At 36.6% G+C, this 24,567-nt stretch overlaps 1 protein-coding gene and 1 long non-coding RNA gene across 2 annotated transcripts in view; one reads left to right on the top strand and one right to left on the bottom strand.

Annotated features, from left to right (window-relative positions):
- Positions 1-24,567, top strand: part of CUL1 (cullin 1) — a 54,161-nt gene that overhangs the window by 16,957 nt on the left and 12,637 nt on the right. Inside the window, exons 3-9 of the mRNA XM_087766298.1 lie at positions 9,639-9,813; positions 11,037-11,204; positions 12,283-12,333; positions 13,310-13,400; positions 14,094-14,257; positions 18,283-18,445; positions 22,125-22,255. Of these exons, the coding sequence (XP_087622424.1) occupies positions 9,639-9,813; positions 11,037-11,204; positions 12,283-12,333; positions 13,310-13,400; positions 14,094-14,257; positions 18,283-18,445; positions 22,125-22,255 (943 nt within the window). The remainder of the gene's footprint in view (positions 1-9,638; positions 9,814-11,036; positions 11,205-12,282; positions 12,334-13,309; positions 13,401-14,093; positions 14,258-18,282; positions 18,446-22,124; positions 22,256-24,567) is intronic.
- On the bottom strand, positions 12,840-23,696 carry LOC148057542 (uncharacterized). The gene is made up of 3 exons (XR_015706563.1): positions 23,261-23,696; positions 16,248-16,301; positions 12,840-13,297 (listed from the first exon to the last, which is right to left on the bottom strand). It is a non-coding gene; the product is annotated as an uncharacterized LOC148057542 (long non-coding RNA).

Genomic DNA, 24,567 nt, shown 5'->3' with positions numbered 1-24,567 from the left:
TCAGAGAGCTATCGAAGTTTTCCAGCATCTCTCCATTCTGGGAGTTGATATAAGATACTAAAAGGGGGTTGTGTTCATCCTTGTACATGTGTGCTGCAGTACTATTTTGGAAGACAGCAGCAAACTTGTTTCTGTCAGGTAGTGTGTAAGGATGTTTTATAACTAATTTGAAGGAGAGATATGCCTCTTGCTGTATTACAGCTTGAGTGTTTGACTTCAGGACTTTGTTTGGAAAGTGAGAAATCCTTCTTTTATGTTCCACCTATGAAGTGGCATGTAAACAGATTTGATGAGGAACCACCTCTGTTTTGCATCTGTTGTTCAGTGTTCACTATTGTAACCTTGTATTGCTCAGTAAGCACTGCTTAAGAAGATGGTGGTACAGCAAAGTGTGTAGACAAATGATAGAAGAAATGATGACTTAATACATTTCCTGTCTTTAAGTAGTTCTGCTTTTTTTTATCAATTTTTAGAGTTTTTTTAATAAAGGTTATTGGTTTGGTACATAAATTAACATCTAAAGCTGTTGTTGGCACTGATTTGGACTTGCATATGAAATTTTAGTCTGTGTTCATTTTTTGAAAGGACGGAGCTTTTATAAAAGAAAGAGGAGCTTGAGGGCTATAAAGCAATTAATTCTGTAGGTCTCTGGACTTTCTAAGGAGACAGAAAAGTTTGTTTCCTGTACGTGTAATCTCAGAGTCAATGTGTAATCTTATCTGTGCCTGCAGAATCCATGCTCCTAGGGGGTGTGGGAAAAACCCTGGGCAGTCTGATGGGTGTTTCTACAATACTTCTTTAATAGTGATGGGAAGATGAAATAACATTTGGTTTTGAGTCAGAACTTTCCCTAAGACTTAAAATGACTGATTTCTTGCAATGCTAGGTTCAGTATTGTTCTTGACTGAATGAAACAAGTCTGCAAAAGTTGAATAGAACCTCTGAGAGAGGTTTTTCTTCTGAGTGCCTTTAATATATTCTTGTTTGTGAGTTCTATTAAGCAGGGCAGTTGAAGACTAAGTACTTCTTATAATGGTAATGTTAAAACACTTGCTTTTTTCCCCTCTCCTTCTAATGTTCTCAAATATTCTTGGGACGAAGCTGTAAAAGGGGTATGTTTTCTACTAACTACTCATTTCCTTCTTGTTGCTGCTTCAAGGAGTTGTTGAGTCCGAAACTAAGGATGGGTTTTGTTGCTTTCATAAGTGAATTCATTTAGTGGATAATTTTGGTGGTTGACTTTCATTTATGGATTAATTCAATAGTCTGATATCAAACTCAGAATATTTGACACTGGTCCTGTACCAAGTGCCTGTGTTCAAAAGTTGTGCTTAAAAGATTACTCCCCTTTCAGATGCAGTATCTGTAACACATTTGCTCCATCTTTGCATGCAGCAAGTCTAGTAGATTGACGAACTTCTATTTCGGGAGACTCAGCCTATCAAACAGCTTGGTTTGGAAAGCAAAACAGATGCAGATGAGTTTCAGCTGCAGCTGTAATTGGTCTGAAGATCAGCCCTACTTACAATGTTGCTGGATGTGACAGCAGTTTGGAAATCTTGTGTGGTGGACAGTTTAGTCATTTCTTCATCCTCTATTGTTATTTTTCCACCCCTTTTTTTCTTTTGTTTTGTTTGTTTGTTTTTTTGGTCATGGTATTGCTCCTGAGATGGATTCCATTTCAATTTCATCCCTCTAATTTATAAAAGGAGCAGGAGAACCACTCATACAAGCAAAACTGCCTTTACTGTATCTGGTATCGAATTTTAAGTCAGAATTGATTGGAGGTGTGGAGGTTTTTGTTGTGCCTTGTTCAAGTTAATTCTGTGAAAGAATCGGAAGAGTTACACGGTTCAGATGGTTTGGACCTCCACCCTACCTCCACTCATTTTCTTTGTTCAGAGTGTCTCTTTTTGTGAGACATTATATTCAGTCTCTGAATACAGGCCAGAGCTTGTATGTAAGGTGGTTTTTTTCTTTCATTCTGAGAATACTGAAGAGATGAATCAAGAAATCTTGTTTCTGAGTGGTGGTTCTCAAGATCTTCATCCCTACTTTTTCTAATTTAGAATAATTTGTGCTTCTGATTGCAGGGTGTATTTTTGTCAGATCAGAGGATCACCAGATGTTTTTGGTACTGCCTATATTTTCGTGATTCCTTTTGCCCTGCCAGCTATGCCAAAGCACCTAACCAGAAGAGCAGTCCTTTATAGAAGTTGTGATATTTTTATTTACCACTCCTTATGTGATTATGAAGATTAATGTTACTTTAATTACTTTGAGGTATGTTCTCTGTGTTTCCTATTGAGAATTTACAACTTCCATATAGAAATCGAATTCCATTAGCATGGTGCTTGATGTGGAAGATGAGACTGTGGTTGTTTTTGTTGGTTTTTTTTTTGTGTGTGGTTTGTTGTTTTGTTTTTGTTTTTTTTTTTTCCCCTCATGTGACATTTTTGAAAATGAAATCCTTTATCTGGATGCTTTTCTGTCCCTTACCCAGATAATTATTTATTTCTAGTACTGAAGAACCTAGTAGCTCCTGCAATAGTAACTAACATCTTGTGACAGGCTGTGTTGCAAGCTGGCATAGAATTACATGCCAAGTATTCACTTCATGCAGAAAAGAGAAAGTCAATAAGATTAACTAGACTTCTAGGAATGGTAAACCTAACAGCATCAGATGTTTGGTCTGGAGAAGAGGAGGCTGAGGGGAGACCTTCTTGCTCTCTACAACTTCCTGAAAGGAGGCTGTAGTGAGGTGGGGGTCGGTCTCTTCTCCCTAGTAACAAGTGATAGGACGAGAGGAAACAGCCTCAAGCTGTGCCAGGGGAAGTTTAGGTTGGATATTAGGAAAAACTTCTCCACCGAAAGGGTAGTCAGGCATTGGAACAGGCTGCCCAGGGAAGTGGTTGAGTCTCCATCCCTGGAAGCATTTAAAAGAACGGTAGATGTGGTGCTCGAGGACATGGTTTAGTGGTGGACTTGGCAGCGATAGGTTAACGGTTGGACTCAATGATCTTAAGGGTCTCTTCCAACCTTAATGATTCTAAAAGTCGTACTGTTGATTTCAGTGGTTCCTATAATACATTTGAGTAGTTGTGTTTGGCATAGTTGTTGTATAGCTCTTATGTGAAACTTTGAAGTAAAATGGCTGAATTTACTTTGACTTAAAATTTGCTCAAGTCTTACACCCGTAAATTGGATTTTACAAATGTGTTTCTTATATTATTGTTCCATTATTAGCCACAGTAATTCTTTTCAAAAGTAATTGCTTTAAGTATTTTAAAGTAAGGTTAGTTTGTTCTGTCACATTTCATGATTTTATGAAAAATCTTTTCCTTGTTTCTGAATTTGCTTATTGTGATTCAATTTTCTTAACTTGTTTTAATGGAGTGGTAGTTACCGATTAATCCATTGGACCAAATGTAAGTAATTGTACATCACAAGAGGTTACTGTAATCCGTTTTATAAGCTGGGATTTTTTTTTTCTCAGATATTAGCAAGTGGTAAAGGAAAAGATTGTGTTAAATACTAAAGAATTCAGTATGCTTACATTTGAAAAATACCAGATGAGGCAGGATAATCTGTCTGTTTATAAAACAGAATGTATAAGTACATTTAACGTTTTTTTGCCTGTGGATAGATTCAGCACCAGTAGTACATGTTGCCCAAGCAAAACCATGAAGCTCTTCTCTTGGCATCCATTGGCCAAGGTCTTTTGTAGCTGCTTCTATTGCAATCCTTGTCCTAGTGGCTTTCACTGGAATTCCTGTATTTTAGTAGGATTTTAGCTCAGCAGATGTATATTAAAACTGTGAGAATCTTTTATTTTCTGATCAAGTGAATCTGTTGTTACTAGGCAGCACGGTATGTTGTTTTTTGTAATCCCCCCGCCCCGCAACAGATTATTATGCTTTTTCTGTACAGAAAAGATACTGGGGTGTTAGGGCATGCACTTTTTAAACCTCAGAAACTGTTCCACTTTCTCTTGAGATTCTCTCACTCTAAGCTATCCTTTCACTTTAATGTCAAATTGTTTAAAGTCGCTCTGGATACATCAAAGCAGCCTCCGCTGTCTGCTGGTATTAATCCTGTTTATAGTCAATATGATATTTTGTACCGTTTCTCATGTACCAGTTAGTGCTTGTGTGGAATGTGAAGGTAGAAGTAAATGTATTTGTTTGTGTTTGATAGGTACATAATACACTTTTCCTTGTGTGGAAAAGTAGGTATGGTTGTATGGTTTTGTGTATATTTATAAAAATTGCTATTTAGGTTTGAAAGAAGTGCAAAATATGTCTATATTAGTGTGATCAGTTCCTTTTTTTTATGTTGTTCTACACAATGATGGCTTGGTGTTCTACTTGCTTTTTATAGTAACCAAGAATATTCTGTACAAAACCAACTTCTGTCAATGCAAAGAACTTTAAAGCAACCTCAGTTATGGTGGTTCTTGCACTTCCTGGCGTAAAGACTGCACGCTTCATATATGCATTTGGCTTTGAAAATTTGTGATTTCCTTGTAACTCAGTGCTTCTCTGATTCTTTTGAGTTTATGCCATGAAGAGGGAAACAAGAAGTCATCTATTAGTCTTCAGATGGCTTTTGCTAGAAGTTTCTCAGATCTCAGACTTGCAGAAACTTGTCTGAGCTCGGTTATGCTTGGATTTTCACAGCAGCTGCGTGGCTGATGCTGTAATAGCTCCTTCAGTCTCTGCCTTAGTCCTTCCCTGACTAAAATGGGGATGGTTTAGCAGTGCAATGGTATCTGATCTAAAGACTGAAATGTGTAATTGATCTTAGGATAAAGTGTATTGAAGCACAGATGGGGAATGTGTGGGGTTGGGGGCAGGGTCTTGATTTTTGTGTTTGTTTCCTTTGGACTGCTTTGTGGGGTATCCGTAACCCGTCCTTACTGAATGACAAACTGAACATACTTGAAATAGGCTCTTGCTGATCCTTCCCTGAAAAGAATGAAGGTTTCTGGGCTTTTTTGTTTTACTGCTGCTTCTCACAAAGCTGAAGTGGGTGTTTAAAGCACTTGTTCTGAAAAGTGATTGATTTTTGGCAACCTCATCATTTCAAAAACTTGTGCAAAATTCTTTCATCTGTTTGACTTATGAAATGTTAAAGTCACACAGGCATGTCCACTTCTCTTAGCAGGCTTACTTATGCATGAGGTGGTTTTGTGAGGTTTGCACAGCCTAATCTTCTGGACACACAGGACTTGAAATGGCTTTAATAATTGTGAAGAAAATATGTAAAGTTGTTCTCTAGTAAATGTAGTAAGCTGTATTGCTTGTATTAGAAGTGGTGTTAGAAGAATAGAAAACTTCATAATCTTCCCTAGCGATTTTCCTATCAGTATTTTCAGTAACTTTCTGTATGTTGTTCCTGTATGCCTTTGGTGTACTTGAGGAAAATACAAATTTGTGACAAAAGTGGAACTAATCTCAACTTGTTCCTGTAGGCCAGCTGTTGAGGTGGCAGAGCACTCAGCATAGAGTTAATTACCACTTCAGATCTGTGAAATAGCGAATTTATGCCTAAAATTGCTCTTTATTATATAGAGAGTAGAAGTAATAAGGGAGAAATTCTGGTTAGAGAGTTGTTCAGCTTTTGTTGTGTGCTTCCTCCTTTTCAAAAGTTTTGTTGTTGTTTCCCTCTGCCCTATAGTTTTGTGCTACGTTGTATTAATTCTGCTTCCCTTTCAGTTCCTTTTAATTTTACGTATCTGTTCCTCAAGCAGAGTTATTCCAGTTGTGTTAATTTTTCATAGCAAAACGGAAAAACTGTGGGGACCCTGTTGTGCTGCTGAAAGGGGAATCTGTTATTACCTTAGCAGAACTGTTCTCTTTATAAAAAATTTAAGATTAGGGACTCATGCGAAACTGAGTAATTTGCACCCATCAGTGTAAAATCTGAGTGTTTTCCTGTTGTGCGTTGAATTACAAAACTGATACTTGTGTCACATAATTTCTGTTTGCACTTACTCCTGGAGGAAAAAAAATGCTGTATGGAGCATTTTGGTACTTTTCTGAGGCAGAGAGTAGATTAGAGGTGACTGCGGCGCACTCAGCCTTGTGTTTTGTTAGTGTACTTGCTGAAAAAGTACGTGCACCACTACTGAAAGAGTCTGTTACGCTTCCCCTGTGCGGACACAGAAGTTCAGATCTGCTCAGCAAAGGATCTGGGAACAGGGACAACAGCTAGTTGTAGCAGCAGTCACTTCCCCAGTCCAAATCACTGGTTGCCTGCATGAGCTCCCCTGCTACTGGAAAAGCAGGTGGCAAGTAAGCCCTCCAGGTGGGTTGTGTGTCAGGATCGTTTCCTTCAGTGGAAATGATCTTCTACAAGGCCATAAATTCATTATGGTGTGGCAGCATGGGAATTTTTTTTCTTTGCACTGCCCGGCTTTAGAAACTGAGTCAAGGTTGTCAAAACTGCGGTGTAAATTATATTAAAGACAAAGGTGGTAAAATTGATTTGTCTTCGGCTGCTTCTTGTATTCCATTTTGAAGAGTTTGAGAGAAGAATAAAGCTCTGAAGAAGATTTTTCATCTTAAACAGCACAATGCTGAATCAATTTATAAGCTTCCTTGCAGTCTTCTAACTCAAATTTTAGTTTAGATAAGTAAATGTAATTTCTCCTGCGCTCTAAGGAAGGTGTAGAAGTTAGAAGAGCTTGATCTCGGTCTGTTCCTCCTGTAGATGGGTTTGTCTGTTTGCTGGGCCAAATTTGAAGTTCAGCAGCCAGAAGCTTGGGGAGCAGCGCAGCTTCACTGTGGTGCAAACTGTTCTATTAATGAATTAACATCTCTGCTTGTTGTAGTATGCGAATTGCTGTGCAGAATTGTGCAAACACCCACAGAAATGTTTCCTAATAGCTGTTTGGATATGTGTATGGCTTCCAGCGTATGAAGCAGTTGAGGGGATTAGTTTGCTTTTTGCAACCAAGAATTCTTTTCATAGTGTTCCCCTTGTGATTCTCAGATGGAGTGTCATGTACTTTGTTGTAAGCAGCGCAAGTCTGATTTTGCTTTGGATATGTCAGTCTTTCTGTCAGTGGTTGGCTTTAGCAGGTGGGGACGCAGATTGTAAACACAGTGTGAGAGAGTATTCATTTATGTATAATATGTCAAAGAGTTATTTAGACTTACCAACTGCCTTCTGCACAGGCAAACTAACTTTGGTTTGACTTGCATAGAACAACTAAACTAGAGCATTTTAAAAGTGCTGTCTTGGACACATTGTCTAGCAAGACTCAAGCCAGAATAACAAGTAAAGATGGACTTTACTGGTATATTTTTACTCTCTAGCTTTGAGCTGATTACTGTCAGGCGTGGACAAATGGTTTCGGTCTCTCTGTGTTTACTTTACAAGGAATCCTGGTTTTAATAGTAAAATGTATGGGGTTAGAAAAAGGCTTATGTCTTCTAACCTTGGTCTTTTATTTTTTCTGAAGGCTGTTGTGATTGTTCTTGGAGAAGAACACAATATTTTCATCAGGCAGTATTCACAAAAACTGCAAGAATTACCTGTCATCTGGCCAATCCTCATATTTTTAGGCTTGCTCAAAGCCACATGGGTTAGGAGAGTTAGGGGAAGAAGGAGGCAAGACTGCCAACTGGGTATTTATGAATCAACCCTACATTCCTTGTATCGTGATGGAGAGACTTTCCATACACAATTCAGAGGACCTTAAAGTAACTATTTTAAAGTTAAACTGTGAGGTAAGCCCTGTTTTTCTTGTTTGTGGAAAAGAAAGAAATTTTTGTATCTAGAGAAAAATTGTTATGCTGTGTGGCGTTCCTCACTTGAACAGGGAATTCTGAAATCGAAGTAGATGGTAAAAGTAGCAACAGTGCCAGGAAAGTTGAACAAACAAATGACTAAGACCTGGAAGAAATCATTAATGTCCAGGAAATAAGTGGCTGATAGAGATAAGAGGCTGATAATAGTTCAGTTGCTAAGAACAAATGAAGGTTTTATGTTACTGGTTGATATCATGGGAAATCTAATTATTTGGTACCTGGATGAGGTAACAGGTGAATAATATATGTATGCTGTATGTTTTCAAAACGGGTTAATCTTAGGCAAAGAACCTGAAAGCCTTACTCTTTTGGACGGAATGTGATGACTTTCTGAACAAGTACATGAGTATAGACCTGGAGCAGGCTTTCCTTCCAGTTTGACACAAAGACCATAAGCCTTGTTCATGGTGACATGCAGGATACTCTGATCCTTAAACCCAGTTTAAGGATATCATTTGTCTGTGAAGCTCTTTTTTTTTTAAGTAATTACAAGGGAGTTAACGATATTTTAAGATATTTTTCTGCTTGAGCTTTACTGTTTAAATACTAGAAGCAAGTCTGTTCATAGTGACTGTAATGCATCATATATTTGGGGCTTATAATTCCCTTGGTATTTAATTGTGCTGATGTCTTCCATTATACTGTGCTGGTCTTTCCAAAGGGAAAGATAAAAGGCAAATCTCAGCAATGTATTAATTTCCTAACATGTGGCATACTGTGGAGGAAGCCTGTCTAGTGGTTAAAGCTTGGCCCATTAGTTAAAACACAAGTTAAACCAAATTAGACCTTCTGGATTGCTTAATACGATGTTCTCTAACAAGGGATGTGACTCAAAAGCCTGTCCTCGGACTGTCAGTAGCAGCGTGAGTACTCAGTAGCTTCGTTCCTCTTGGCTAATCATTTGCTGGGTGAGTCATTAGGGTCATTTTTGTTGTCAGATCTGAGTTCTCATCAAGTTGAATTGGACTGCTACCAAGCTAGTTCATTTTCCTTGTTTGTGGAGCGCAGTTTCTTTCAGGATGCTTTCTTATTTGAAGTGTCTCGAGCAATGTGACTTCCACTCATTACTTTGGAAGAATTCTGAATATTTGAATGTTTTAGATCAGAAAACAGGATGTTTTCTTGGAATGTTATGTAAACAGATATAGCAAGTCTTCTGGGCTGTATTACTATGAGAGGAAAAATTATTGCTACCGCATACTTAAATGTTGGGATTATACTTGTAGCCTAAAATTGAGTTTTGGTGCATCTCATCGTGAAGTTCTCTTATAGTGTACATTTAAGTGTGTGTGTGTGTCTCACCATTACTGCTTTCTAGGTTTGTCCCCTGTCTGCCAGTGTTAAAAGGCCAAATCTTTTATAAAGGGTTGTGTTTGAAAGAATGCAAAAAATATTATCCTCTGTGTTTTCAGCTACTGAATGTTGCTTGAGGCCAGTGTTGAAATTTCTTCCTGTTCAAACGAAAGCTTCTGTATTTGTAGAAGGCCAATATAATACATCAAACCTTGAAAATAATCTTATCAGCAAATTCCACTGCTTCGTTTTCTTGGTGGTCTTGCTAAGTAAGTGTTAGGTAAATGTAATGTTGGCGTCAGTATTTGCAGTGCACTTGGCAGTCTGACGTTTCTGCTGCAGATCATTCTGCTGAAAATTACTTCATTTTCTTAGCTTTGGTTTGATTTTATGTGGGCTAATTCATCTTGTATTATGGTTAAGTAATTCATGGTCATATAAAAATAGCTTATTGAAATTCACATTGTTTTTCATTGTATTTTTGAAGTCTTATGCTGTCACATATATATTCCTTAACTTTCCTGTCAGTCATGTTTATAACTACTGTACTAGTGTACACCAGTCTAATCAAGCACGGGGAGCTGGAGTACCTCCTTCTAAATCGAAAAAGGGCCAGACACCTGGAGGTGCTCAGTTTGTTGGCTTGGAATTGTACAAACGGCTAAAAGAATTTCTGAAGAACTACTTGACAAATCTCCTTAAGGTAAGATGGGACATTAGATCAATCTGCATTTGTAGTAGTAATATGGACTGGCTTGACAATAGCTTGTATCAACAAACCTACAGGTGTAGGTAGCCAGTGGAAGTAAATTGAATGATCTTGAAATTTGCTTTTGTCTCCATTAGCCATTAGAAAGTTTTGTAGGCTTTACCTCGGGCATAGATCAGTTGCTAAGCGTACCTGTGAGCTGCTTTTCCTCTTCGAGCCAAAGTGGTGTTTCTGTGTTTTATAGAAGTCGTGTTATATGCCATCTTAAGCTGTCCTGTGTCTTGAACAAGAATAGCTAGACTTTCTAACCAATTAACCAGCATATTAGTAATGCTGAAAAAATGGTTGCCTGTGATGTTGAAAATGCCTGATGGTAGCCATTAATTAAATTAATAATTAATTATAATAATTAATAAACAAACTACTAATAGAGCAGGATGTTGGACTGCTTTGTAAGAGAATGGCTCCTAGTTACTTTTGAAAAGGAACCGTGATTTTAACTTTTGGGATTTTAGTTTTGAGCAATAATAAAAGAATTCTTGGTGTCTTATCAAGTCTACTGTGTAATTAATTTATGAAGCTGCATAAAGGTATCTGAGGTCTTATATCCAGAACGCACTCCTGGTTTTATTCCCTTGTCCATTCAAGCTGTAGTCGCCCAGTTTGGAAAGATACTTGAACTTCCATGCGTTACAACTTTATCTTCTTTTTTTCCTGTAATGAGAACAAATATGATGCTGTACCCATTTCCAAGAATACTGGGTTCAATTTACTACCTGACAGAGCCTTAGAGAAGACCCCATCCATGCTCACTTGTTTCAGCTGCCCAAGTAGCAGCCATGGGAGTGGGTGGTGTATTTTATGGAGATCATCATGTTGAACACATTACTATTGCACTGGCAAGTTTACCTGGCGCACTTGTCATTGTTGCTCTCTGTTTCTAATGCGGTGCCCTCTTGCTGTCCCTCACAGGAGGGACAGGAGTGTCTTCTGGAGCTTTGTCTGTGCTGTGCATTTTTTTTTAACCAGTGTTCTAATTTCTAAATCTCATACTGGCCTTTTGCTTTATTAATGTAGAAGTAAATGTATTAGCACTATGTTTCCTATAAATACATTGCATGGTGTAGACTTCCTACACGGTCAGTTTGTACGCCCTTATATATCTTGGTTGTACCTTAAAATTACCCAACAGTACTGGCAAACTTTTGTTATTTCAGGATGGTGAAGATTTGATGGATGAGAGTGTGCTGAAATTCTACACTCAACAGTGGGAAGATTATAGGTTTTCAAGCAAAGTATTGAATGGGATATGTGCCTACCTCAATCGACATTGGGTTCGTCGTGAGTGCGATGAAGGTCGTAAAGGAATATATGAAATTTATTCGGTAAGTAGCTTTTTGAAGTGAGTGATTTATCCATTCTGTCTGTCATGTTTGCATTATCATCCTGCAGATTGCTCCTTGAAACTTGTATGAAGTTCATAGAAGTTTTGAAGTGGTCAAAGTGGGAATCTCCCACCTTTCCATACTCCCACTCCAATATATTTGTAAAAATGCCATCGGTCTTAAACTTTGAGGTGTTCAGTCTGCCTTGTACGTATTGGGACTACCAGTATTAGACTGTCGAGGGTTGTCTGTTTCTGAATATTTGCTGCTTATACTGTTATCTGTGTGCATCAGCGTGGCTTTGTCATTCCACTTAGAATTTAGTCAAGTGTTTCAAATATAAAATGGAGAAGTAAATTGCACTTTTTTCTATTGACTTCAATACATCTCTACAAATTTTTTTAGCATCCAAGCTGCTAAGATTCAGTCGACATTTGGTTTGTAATGTAAGTTATTTTGGTACAGATCTGAAAGATTGATATGTGTTCTTGATAAATTTTTTGTAATGTAAAGTAATATAAACAAGGGAAGAACATAGCAGAAGTTCTGTATCTCAGATAACTAAAAGTAATTTTTTCTTTCATAAGGGGTAATTATTGTCCTTGCTGGTGAAGCATTAGGGAAGTGATGTGTTATTTTACTGCTTCACTAAAATAACTTTGCATATGGTAGAAAAACAATTGGTATCCTTCCTTCCCTCCCTCTTAACTTCACTACCCTAATGCTAAGGGACTGTGTCAGCCTGAAAATCACCAACAAAGTGGTGACTTGTCAAAGTAACTTGCAAGGTTTGTTAGTTTTCAGAGTTGGCAGTGGATCACTGTCAGAAAATGGGACGTCTTAGTAGAGTTAGTAATAAAGCAAATGGTAATTTTATTGTGAAATGGTCTTGTTGCATGAGAAATGTGTGTGTCAAAATATAATAATTAAAAAAATTCTGATTATTTAGCATACTATATCAGCTTTCCTTAAGGAGTTATCCTGCATATATGTGTGTGTGTGTGTGTGTGTATATATATATATATATATATAAATATTTTCTTTATTCCACCTTTCATCTCCCTTCCTTTCCTTCTAGCTTGCCTTGGTGACCTGGAGAGACTGCTTATTCAGGCCATTAAATAAGCAGGTATATATATATATAAGTTATAACTATAGTGTCATTTTATAGGGTTAATTTTATATATTGTTATAGTAACTGTTCCAAGGAGAATTGGGGGGGTGGGAGTGGCAGACCCAGGAAATAAAAGGGAGCCTTCTGCTTCTCCTTTGTGATGTTAAAAAGATAAATATTTGGGGGGAATGGGTCTTTCTTTGCGTGTATGGTTGAACCTTGATACCAAGACTGTTCTGTTATCTCTTTGCTGAGAGGACCCTTGGCTTTTTTTAAAAAAAAGCGAAGGGGGCTTGTCTTAAACGAAGTAACAACTTTAGCTGTTTCGAAGCCAGGCAGGAGCACAAGCTGGGGTTTTGGTCTCTTGTAATGTAACTGTGAATCTTTAAATTTACACTGATGCCCGGGAGATTCAGGTCAACCAAATATTTTTAATTAGTGAACCAGCACAATATGAAACAAGACATTCCATCACAACAAAATAGTATATTTATATATGGTGATTTCACTCTTATTTACCAGTACTTCATGATGAAAAGACTGTATTATATTATGAAAATATTAACTAGATTTCAGTTTAGAGGAACAGTAGTTGCAACACATTATTTATTGGCATAAGCTAATAGCTTTCTTTGTGTAAAGTACAGGTGGTTAGTTCAGCTCTTCAAAATTTTCTTGTATTTCAGGCATAAAACAAACAGAAGTTTGGTTTAGAAGGTGCTTTTTGAAATAAATAAATAAATAAACCCCAAGCATTTTCATACCCTCTTACAGCTCACCACTAATTGGACTGTAATTACGTTGTAGAACTTAAAGGTGTAGCATACTCTGTGACGTCTGTAGGAATTTTATATGTTTAGGTGTCCTTAGGTTTTGTTCTTGAGAGGCTTGACTTGTCTTGCATATAGGAATAGACTCCTGATTAAATACTGTGCTTGACCGGTTACCAGCTGCTTTCTCTGTGCTTGACTTCTAATCTCTGTTTTCAAAGGTAACAAATGCTGTGTTGAAATTGATTGAAAAGGAAAGGAATGGTGAAACTATCAATACAAGGCTGATCAGTGGAGTTGTACAATCTTACGGTAAATGAGATTTCTTTAAGGTTTTACTACTTTCTTAAAAATAAATAAATGTATATCCCCTATCAGAGCCCAGAAGTAGCATCCCACCTTCTTGGATGTCTAGTACAGTTTTTTTACAGTAAAATAAAAGCAGTTATATATTGTTTAACTTCATGTTTGTAGAGACACTTGACACAACTACAATTGATTATACCGTATTTGTAAAGCTTGAAAGTGCAACTGATAGACAAGAGTGTTCATTGTTTACGAATCAGTTATTTAGGAGCTAAATCTGGAAGGGAGGAAGCATAGTGGCTTACAAAGTGGAGTGGGATTGTTTTTTCCCATTTGCATGAAATTGAGAGTGCCGTACAGATTAATGACCAGTTTCATTAATAAAAAAAACATATACGCATATAACCTGGAACTTGTAAGAGGAAAAAATGGAGGGGCAATTTGAACTAGCTTTTCAGGTAGTGAAGTTTTCCAGATCCTATCATCCATTTTGTAACGTATCAAAAGTGCAGTTTACATGCATAATGTCTTGTGCTGCTTATTTTTTAAATGCAAAATAAATGTATACTTTTAAAAAGTGGTGCTGATACTGTTCCAATTAATTACCTTCATGCAAGTTAGAAAGAGGGTACATGTTTATTTGCAAGAGACCACTTCATAAAAGACAATTTTGTCATTACTCACTCTTTTTTTTTGTAGTGGAGCTGGGGCTGAATGAAGATGATGCATTTGCAAAAGGACCTACACTAACTGTCTATAAAGAATCCTTTGAATCTCAGTTTCTTGCTGATACAGAGAGATTTTATACACGAGAAAGTACTGAATTCTTGCAGCAAAACCCAGTCACAGAGTACATGAAGAAGGTAAGTTATTTAATAAGCTTTGTGATTATTTTCTGGATACAGATTTTTTTTTTTTAGAGGTAAAGTAATATAAATTCTTGGCTTTTGAGTTTCTTAAAATGCTGATTATTTTACAGAAACAGTTAGCTCTTTCCCTGTGGTGGTTTGCTTCTGTGTTTATCTGGTCTGAAGTTTGTCTCCTTAGTATATTTCAGTAAGTACAGTGAAAGTTTGAAACTTTCTTAATGGGCAAAACAGAAGAGAATGTTAAAATAAATTCAGATTTTGTTAGACTTCAAGACACCAAAATACTAATTCTGCTTTAGGCCTACAAGTTTACTATTCCTATACAAGGAACTGTGTGTTGGCACATTTATTGAAATCTTCCTGAGCAGGCTGGCCCCAAGGAAGTAGATCATTAATTAGCTTTAATTCTCTCAGAATATTTCAATGTAATGAACTCTACACAATACTTCTGATCAACAGAGGCCAGACTTAAATTCTTAGATAGTCTCTGGTTACAGGGATACCAGAAATGGGAATTAAGAGCAAGCTGAATAAACATTGACTATTTCCAGCCTGGTTATTAGGTCAGTTTTACTGAATGTGATATAGGTACATCATCTTCCATCTTGGACAAGTGCTGCTTTATATATTTTTCTCAGCATGTTTCCTCACTTTCTGAATTGCTGCTTGTTTTTTCCCTTTCAGTTTAATTTAAAAAAGTGAGCTCTCTGAGTATGTAATATGCAGATACACATCCCTCCCTGCAGTGTCTTTGTGTTTCTTTTGTGTAACTCTTTTTGCCACAGAAGGCTCCTGTCTGAGTCTTGGCATTGAAGTCAACGATTTACACCCCCCACCCCCCAAAAAAAGGGGTGGGGAGAGAGTCCTGGAAATAACACAGTAAAATGAATCCTGCTTTTAGTGCATTGGGATAGTTGCCCAGTAGTTCCCAGACCTACCTATGTTTACTTTTATGTTGTTGTTCAATTCATTATTTTTGGTACTTCCCTTTCAATTTCTTGTCTTTACTTTCATCCTAAAGTATCTGTAAAAGCAGAGTAGGGAAATTTCAGTCATTCATAGCCTGAATGACTGGCTCATCCAGGCTTCCTTGGTACAGGACAGTAAAAAGCTGTCTGAAGGTCATTGCTATTTCAGGAACTAGAGATTAGTGGCAAGTAGAAATAACTTATTAGTACCCCAAACAATCTTCAATACTTCAAAAATCCACAAAAGAGCAACTTGCTTTGCTTGAAGCTGATGTTGAAGCTGAAAACACGTATAAAGCTAGCAGAAGGCAGGGGAAATTTTCAGCAAGAAAGTGTGTAGCCTTAAATTTCTGCTCAAATTCATATATTAGAGATGTAGACAAGCTATTTGGGCTGTCTTGGCATCTCCTTACAGATAACTCATTTCCTGAGATTTAACTGATGAAACTGAAAAAGATGTGTGTTACACTCTACAGTAAATACGATCAGAGCTTGCAAAATGATACAAACTGAGGGATGTGACATAGCGGACGGGGAGACTTAGGGATTGAAGCTAAAAGCTAGTTCACTGAAAAAAATTGATCTCTCTAGCCTGCATGCTCTGCTGGAGAGATCAAGAGAGGTCATGCATGTTTTCAGAACTATTAATTTAAAATTCAGATAGGTTTGTCCTTCAGTTTTATCTTACTTCATTATATGTAAGGAATTCTTAGACATTTTTTACTTAAACATAACAAGGAAGTTTAGTAAACTTAATTTTTTTTTTTTTCGGTTTGGGTATTGTAATCTTGCATGCCACTTAACTGTCTGCAACAGAGTAGTACTCCCCATAATTATTACTTGGGTATTGCTAGAATTAGGGTTATTTTCTATTACGTAACATTTTAAATGAGACTGATGTGAAAAGCTGCAAATTGTCCAGCAGTCACACTGCATACTAGCAGTAAAAAGGTCTTAAAAGTCATCTGTTGGAAGTATGAACTATGAACAAAGTAATCTGCTATTAGTACACTTACCTGACTTTCTCACTGAAGCACTGTGCATTGAATTCTAATTGGGGATAAATAGCACTGCAAAATAAAAACAAAAAGAAGGGTCCTGGAGTACCTTAGCGCACAAAAGCACAATATCAGTGTTACCATGATATAGTAGAATTCTGGTTGTTCCTTCCAGAATACTCAGTGAGATCTTATTTAGAATTAGGGTATGTGTATGTAGTTATACAGGCAGACTTCCTGAGTTTAGAAGAATTGTGAATTTTTCTTCTCAGGCCAGAACTCATGAGTAAAGCTGGCATGGCCTGATGTGCTGTAGGGAAAAAGGTCAGTATTTCTTAAGACTGTCCCTTGAAATAAAGTCTCAAACTGAACTTTTGATCTTTATAGTTAAAACAAGCCAAAGATACTGTTGTGTGAACTAATTATTTTTCCCTTGTTTCCGAAATGTGACTTTAAAAGGAAAATGGAATTGTAACACAAAAAGTGAGAGAGTATAAGCAAATTTGAAGTCACAGTGAATGTCTGTTTTCATAAAGGAGCTCAAAGTGAGAACTGACTGTTAATATTAAAAGTGAAGGTCTAAGGATATTTTAAGAAGCAGCATTAGAAGTGGCAGAATTTCCTGAACTACAGAAATACAGAATTGGTTAAATGTAACATAAGTAGTCCTACTAGTCTGATTCCAGCTTCCAGCGTTCATCAGAAAGATTTGCTGCTATTTGCTGTCATTAAGGAAGTCGATTGTTATTCCTTACTGGTAAGAAACTGGCAAGTACTCTGAAGCATGAGCTTATATCCCTTCCCAAACTGTTGATTTTGTTTCCCATATTTTGGCCTGTACTGGTTTAACTCTAGGAGACAGTAATCCAGGTCCATTTCACAAGAGCTAAGTGCAAAATTATTACAGAAATAAGTGAAGCTAACAGTGGCAGAGATTGTTTAAAGCCATCTGTGTGTGATGCAGTATACTTGCAGTGAAATTGTTCTTTTGTTTTTTTCATTGTCCATAATATGATCTTTCGTGCTTAGTCAATATTCTAAAATACTAGGAAGATTCATTAATTTAATTTCCTTTTCTTGAGGACGTTATTAATTTAAATAATTTGGACTGATAAGGGGACATATGCACTTTATCCCTAATAATGTGCTGCGATTACAGATGGCTTGTAAAGTGAATCTTTAAATTCTTGCAAACAAAGTAGAGGTAATTGTTATATAAACAACTTTTCACATTTTCGCATAAGTACTGTTCCTCAAGTGACATTTAGAATTTTGGTTTGCCGGGAAGATACGCATATGTAGCATTTCATATGCCAAATTAAATGCTAGGATAATTTCATAGAATCATAGAATCGTTTAGGTTGGAAAAGACCTTTAAGATCATCAAGTCCAATCTTTTAGCTAGCACTGCCAAGTCCACCACTAAACCATGTCCCTAAGCACCACATCTACCCATCTTTTAAATACCTCCAGGGACAGGGACTTAACCACTTCCCTGGGCAGCCTGTTCCAGTGTCTGATTCAAATGATTGTAGATTATTGGGAAGATTTTCTGTGAAAGAATGTAGATGAGAACATTCAAATAAATTTGTCATGAGAATACTGTTAAATTGTAGTTTTCTGCCTTTTAGTTTTGTGGAGGCATGAAATATATTCATGTTTGTCTTAAACAAAACTACCTCTGTAGCTGGAGAGCTTGCTGATGCTAAAACTGCCAGCATCTCATGTCAGCAACTTTCTCTTTTTCTGACAGCAGATTTCCATCTGTAAACTTCTTATTCAGAAGCAAGGGGAAAACAATCTTGCTGTGATTCTCCCCCCCATTTAAACAGTGTATAATATTATCATCAACATAAACATCACTTCCATATGCATATTATGATCCCCAGAAAAATAACCACTTAGGTAGGTGGACCATAACAATGCATTAGGGAGAGGTTTGATTTTTGATGTTGTTTTCTAGATGAATTTACTAAATAGTCATCTGTTTTCTGCTGTTGGATTTCTGTTCTACCTTCCGTACAAGTTTCATGTTTATCTCTCTGTTCTGTAGGCTGAAGCTCGCCTTCTTGAGGAACAGCGTAGAGTTCAGGTATATCTCCATGAGAGCACACAAGATGAGTTAGCACGAAAATGTGAGCAAGTACTTATTGAAAAACACCTGGAGATATTTCATACAGAGTTTCAGAATTTGTTGGATGCTGACAAAAATGAAGGTAAGGAGATTCAAACATTGATTTTTCAGCTTAGGGCTCCTCCCTGATGATTCGTGAATAATGTAAATTCTGGTGATAGCTAAATGTGATTTGTTCAGGAATTAGATTAAGAGAGAAGATAGACACTAACCTAATTGACAAGCAGCTTTTTATTAAATTGGGATGGCTGAGGATATTGCTTCAAGAAGCCTATTCCAATCCCAAATATTAAGGCAAAACAGCACTAATTTTGTTTTCTCTTAACATGGCTGGAAAAGCTTCAAGAGCACTTGAGCCATCCTTTTAGCAGGAGCTGAAGCTCGCACGAGAGAGATATGAGACAAAAAGCAGACCAGTAGTCTTACCAGCTCTGTCAGCAATCCATGGATCTTTCATGGATCATGAATCCATGGATCTTTCTGAGTCAGCAGTGAGAATTTTAAAATCCAAGTTGTCTAGAAGTATCTATAGGAAATGTTAAAAGAGGAATAGAAGCAAATAAGGAGCTTCTGAAGTTTAGTATAGAAAGTATATAAAGCTGCATATAGAGCACAAGGAAGAGGTGGGAATTATTAATTGATGAGATAATTTTAGCTGCAAAAATGAGTCTTAAGTGCCACTAATGGATCAAGTTTATACCTTCATAGAGAACACATAGAATAAAGATTTCTTCAGCAGTTCCTCTAAAATAAGTGAAGATTATCAAAGAGTTTTAGATATCTTTAAGGAATTGACAGTTGTATTGGTTTTCATGGGTTTCTTCAGGAGTTAATGCTTAGCATGAAATAACAGTCAAAACTAGGGCCAAATAATTCCTGTGCATCGTGCATGCATCCAGTGCATGGTGATAAGGATGAATGATGTTTCTGATTTTTTCCAGTTGGGTACTTAATTAAATCTATATAGGAAGTCAAGGGTAAGGCTCTATAGCTGAAATACTGCTTTTAAGAAAGTGACAGAATTCAAGAGCTATATGATTAAGTTACTATTGATGATACTGTTTGAGTTGTGAATTGCAGCTATGACTGTCTCTTTATATACCAACCTTAAAAGAGCAACTATGAATAATTACTGTAATCATCATGTGGATAACTAAGAGATGCTTCAAAATAGAAAAGGGCAATTCAGCATGATTAGTAGGTCAGAAGTTACCTGTTTCAAATGTAAATAGATTTTTATCCTGTATTAGTGTTTGAGAGTCAGATGTTGTTTATGTTTGTAAATAAATGTATTTACTCTGTAATTGGAAGATATTTTGATTGACTAGTAAAATGACTTTATAAATGTCTTGTGACAATAGAAATAGTAGTAGCACAAACAAGAAAATTTTTCTGGACTCAGGAGGCCTTCCCAGGCTTTTCTTGCTTTTTCTTTTTTCCCCTTGCTTCATCAAGCTCATGGGTTATGTGAGCCTTTAATACAGTCACTTACCGTAGTGATGCAATTCCCTAAGTTTGTCAGGGTAAAAAAGGAAAAGTACCACCTTGTGTCTTGGGCACCATCTTGTTATATGTCTTTGGTTTTGCTTTCATTTGGGTGATTTCTAAGATTAATTAAGCATTTTAAAATACCTGATATTTTTTTTTCAAAATATTTTCTTTTTTCTTATCAAGCTTCACTTGTGCAAATTACAGTATTTCCCTGGCCCTTTTTAAGTTTCATGAAGTCTCAAGATTAGAAACATGTATTTTGAAAGATTTTTTTGAGAATTCATTCTTTAATCACTATAATCAGTTCACTCTCAAATTTGTAATATACTAAAATAGCCTATTGTAGACTGTCCTAAACTTATAATAAAATCTTGGTCTTGATTAAAATCTTGATTGCTTTGCTCTTGAAAGTACACTGGTTTTGAGGTCCTCCCATGTGAGGTATGTTCAGCATATCGTATTACAGGCCGCTCCTGTTGGCGCTCTGTAACGTTTTAATCTCATTGTACAACTAGTTATAAAGGTTGTGGGGCATATTTGTCATGTGTTACCTGTTCATGTCAGTATGATACCTACAGGAAATAATTATGTTTATTGGGAGCAGGCTGTAATGATTTAGGTGGAGTTACCATTTAAATCTTTCTTTGAGGATTTGTAGCACCTCTTCCATATTTCACCAAATATAGACATCCTGATAGACCAACCTGTGAACCCTTATTCGTGGGTAGGTGTAGCAGCAGCTTACTATACCTATGCATGGCATTACTTTCCTACTTTTTTCCTAAAATTCTGTAAGTTAAAAAACAGCATTCTTATTTTGTTATGAACGTTTAACATAGAGTTGCAAATGTGGTTTTCAGAGAGAAAAAAATGTTTGCTTTTCAAATCCAAAAGTTTAAGCTTGCCAAAGTTCTAAGGAATGGAAAGCATTATATGGAAACAGGTCTGAATAGAGGTGTCATGGCTTCAGTATTAAAGGCATCAAGTTCTGTGTGTTGTATTTCAGACTTAAGTAGCATTACAGCTGCCTGATTGCTCTGTTTTATTTCATCTGATAATCCTCAGGTGGTAATAAATTGCTCGTAAGCCCTTCAGAGAAGTCCTTAAACTTTAGAAGTGCTAGATGCAGTTGACAAGCTTGAGATGGATTCAACCAGGTGAAATATCCTCATTAGTTTCAGTAACTAATTTGGTTGTTTCCTGTTTCACTTGAGTGCCTGTTCAGTGAGGGCAAGATTGCAAGAGGTAACTAGTGGGTTTGTGTACCTGGTTTATGGCCATATTAAAGTTTTATTTTTTATTTTTTTTCTTAGAGTTCTGCACTCAGAAAGTACAAAGCATCTGCCTTGTTGAAAATGAATAATAAAAACAAAACCCACTTTAGTATAAGACCTTCCAAAATTACTAATTGATGAGATATTAATATGAAACTTTAACATACGTGAGATGACGTCCAATTTATTTTTACCTTTGTTAGTTTTGTTCCATGGTAATGCTTTTCAGAACCTTTTCTTTCCTTGAGATACAATTATTTCTACTGATAATCAGTTACTTAAACATTCTTTTTAAGAGATGGCTTTATTGACAGTGCTTTATTGGAGGAAATTTGGTTTATAATGTTTCAGTTTGTCTGCTAAGGTCATATCAATACATAACATTTTGCCTTAAATCTGCAACCGTTACCACTGATGCTGCCCCAAGTAGAAGTGTTAACGTACAAAAGGCTACAGGTGGTGTTGGATCTCTGAGAACTGTCCAAATAGAAACAGAATAAGATTTACAGGACAGTGGTCAGCTGGAGAATGTTGTACACTTAGCACAGCCAGCAGTAACACTAATGAAAGTCCTAAGTCATGGTCACACTTAAAAGCTTCATCTAAATAAGAGGGTTCTAACTCCATTTTTAAGTCATTGCACTTATTTAATTTGATGAAAAATAGAAATCGGAAGTAAATATAGTTCTGTAATTTAAGTCAGTATTTTTCTTGAGATTTATGTAGCGTTGTGAGGGTAAAACAGATCTTAAAGACAAAACAACCTGTTAAATATTAACTAGTCTTAGTTTTCCAGGTTAGTGCAAAGATTTGCTATACTGTATACTTTTTTGCTGTAGTTTTTTCTGGCTTTTTACAGGAGCAATTGCATGTATATTTTTTGTTGATGACAGATGTTTAACTCCTATTGGCAACTTGTAAACGAGAAATTGGAGTCATAGCTAGTACAAATGGGAGATGGTGGCTTTCCTTTTTTTTTTTTTTTTTCCCCTCCAGACTTGGGACGCATGTATAACCTTGTATCTCGAATCCAGGATGGCCTTGGAGAGCTGAAAAAACTTTTGGAAACCCACATTCATAATCAAGGTCTAGCTGCAATTGAGAAATGTGGAGAAGCTGCTCTAAATGCAAGTATCCCATCAAAATAAGTCTGCGTGTGGTTGGCTGCCAGTTTTACATTGGAGGAGGGTGAATGCTTCCTCATATAATTTCCAGTTTGCTTATGTTTTCTTTCGCACTGATTTAATTTGTGAGGACTAGGCAATTATCAAATGTTGATAGTAGGTTTAAAACAACAGTCACATCACTGTGTTACTACTCTTCGAGCTTTGGAGAGTTTTTTCTTTTGTTTGATGTGGGGTTTTTTTTCTTCTGAGTTTTTGGTCTTTGTCAGGATTTCATGCTGCTTGGAAAGCTGGCTGTGCAAGTACAACATCCTACAGTTACAATTACACCTGAAAGTCCACTATTTCAAGAAGCGTTATCCTCCAGTGGACTGTATTTTATTTCATCTTACAGACTTCTGACTTGGATGGGACTGTGTGGAGAAAGTTTCTGTTGGTTTTAGTTTTTTGGTGAATGTCTTCATTCTATTTGGAAAAGCATGAGAAGTGTAAGAGGAAGAGATAACTGAAATGGTTGGAGAGGTCACAATATAAGGAGCAGGTCAGGTCTTCTGCAACACTGTGGTCGTTTAGCCATATAATTGGCTTTCTTGATTTTATCCCATAATTGTAATTTCAGACTTCATTTTGTATTGATTAGGGTTGAATCTCAGCAACATGAAGTTGTTAAACCTTTTGTTGACCTTTTTGTCTATAGACAATATGAGATTTTTCTAGCAAAAAAAAAACCTAGAACGAAACATTGCACAAAGCAAAATTAGGATAGAATATAGATTCTGGTAAATTTTATTTAATTTTATTTATTTATTATTATTGATGGGCTCTAACTTTGATTTTTGACAGAGTTCATTTTAACTTGTTATTGGCCTCAGATATTCTTAAAATAGCTTTGTACTAGTAATCATTAAAGCAGTAATCTGTAATGACTGCATGGAGAACAGTAAAAATTCTATTTTTTAGCACAGATTGAAATGTTTTACGTGTTTGTAGTGTCTGTTGTTCACTTACTGTAGTTTTAAGTGCGTAGCTTTTCAGCAGTGTTGATCTTTTGTGAATCGTGAAGTTCAGGAATCTTCAGCTTCATTTGTAGACGTAACCTTAAATTTTGAAATCAAATGTGCTCTGTGGTTGACACACACCCCTAGTGGTCATCACTCTTGAGTTTCTTTGTACTTAGGCCTTGAAGAAGTTCTTTCTCCAGGAATTAGTTCAGCTTTGAGAGAGGAGAAGCCTGAGATTTGTATGTATTAGTTCTTTTGACTCCAAGCATTTATAAAACTCTTCCTGATCACAATGCTTTTTCCTGTTTCTTCATCTTTCTCTTTTGTTCCTTTTCTTTTTCCACATGTTTGTTCTTCATTTTCATAACAGTATCTCTATCTGTCTCCCTTGGGAACCATCTTGCCTCTTCTTCCAGTATCCTTCACACCACTCTATATTGCTTTTCATCATTGCCTTGTTAGCCCTCTATCACACTTAAGTAGGATTGATTCTGCCTAACTTCATTTATCTGTACTGTGTCTAAACAGGTAATCAGCTGAGCAAATGCTTCTCAGTTTCTCTGTAGTCAGTGGAGAGAAATAGTCATACCAGCTTGACTCATCTGACCTATTTTAGATTTTTACTGCAGAATGAGTTGTGCTGTAGACTCCATTAACTATATTAACGAGACTGCTCTTCAGTCAGAAGATTACTGCTTTTTGTGCCTTTGGTTTTTTTTTTTTTTTTTTTTTTTTTTTGAGTCCTTGTAATCAGTAGACGCTTTTCTGAATGTCTTTCAAGTCCACTTGAATTTCTTGTCTGGGAGGTTCTTGATAATCTCAGTTCTTTATCTCAAGCGTGGCATTAGATCAGTGGTCCATGTAGTCTATGTCTGTCTGCAGTGGCAACAAGAAATGTTTTTCACGATCCTGATACAACCCTGCCCATCTTTTGCTGTTTGTTGCCAGCATCTAGAACTCTTACGATAGGAATGTAACAGGAGTACCTCCATGCCCAGTCCTTTTAGTTTTTATTTATGGACCTGTTGTCCATGAGTTTGTCTAATCCGTTCTTGAACCTACTGATACCTACTTCCAACAACCTCCTGTGGCAGCAGGTTCCAGAAGTCCACTACCTTATATGTAAAGATGGTTTTTTGCTTTATCTGTCTTAATTCGAATTAGATCTTAAAACATCTTAACTTGTTTCCTATCACTTTCCTCAAGTGCCCCATAGTTATAAAATGTGGCTTTTAGTGATCGTTCATCTCTTCAGTCATCCTCCTGATTTTGTAAACCTTGGTCATATGCCCTTTCAAACTTCTGATCTCCAAA

Source organism: Nipponia nippon, unplaced genomic scaffold, assembly GCF_047370975.1.
Source record: "Nipponia nippon isolate SJK-2023a ecotype South Korea unplaced genomic scaffold, ASM4737097v1 scaffold_1, whole genome shotgun sequence".
Lineage (NCBI taxonomy): Eukaryota > Metazoa > Chordata > Aves > Pelecaniformes > Threskiornithidae > Nipponia > Nipponia nippon.
Note: the sequence above shows the minus strand (reverse complement) of the source record. Positions and strands in the feature narration are given on the sequence as shown.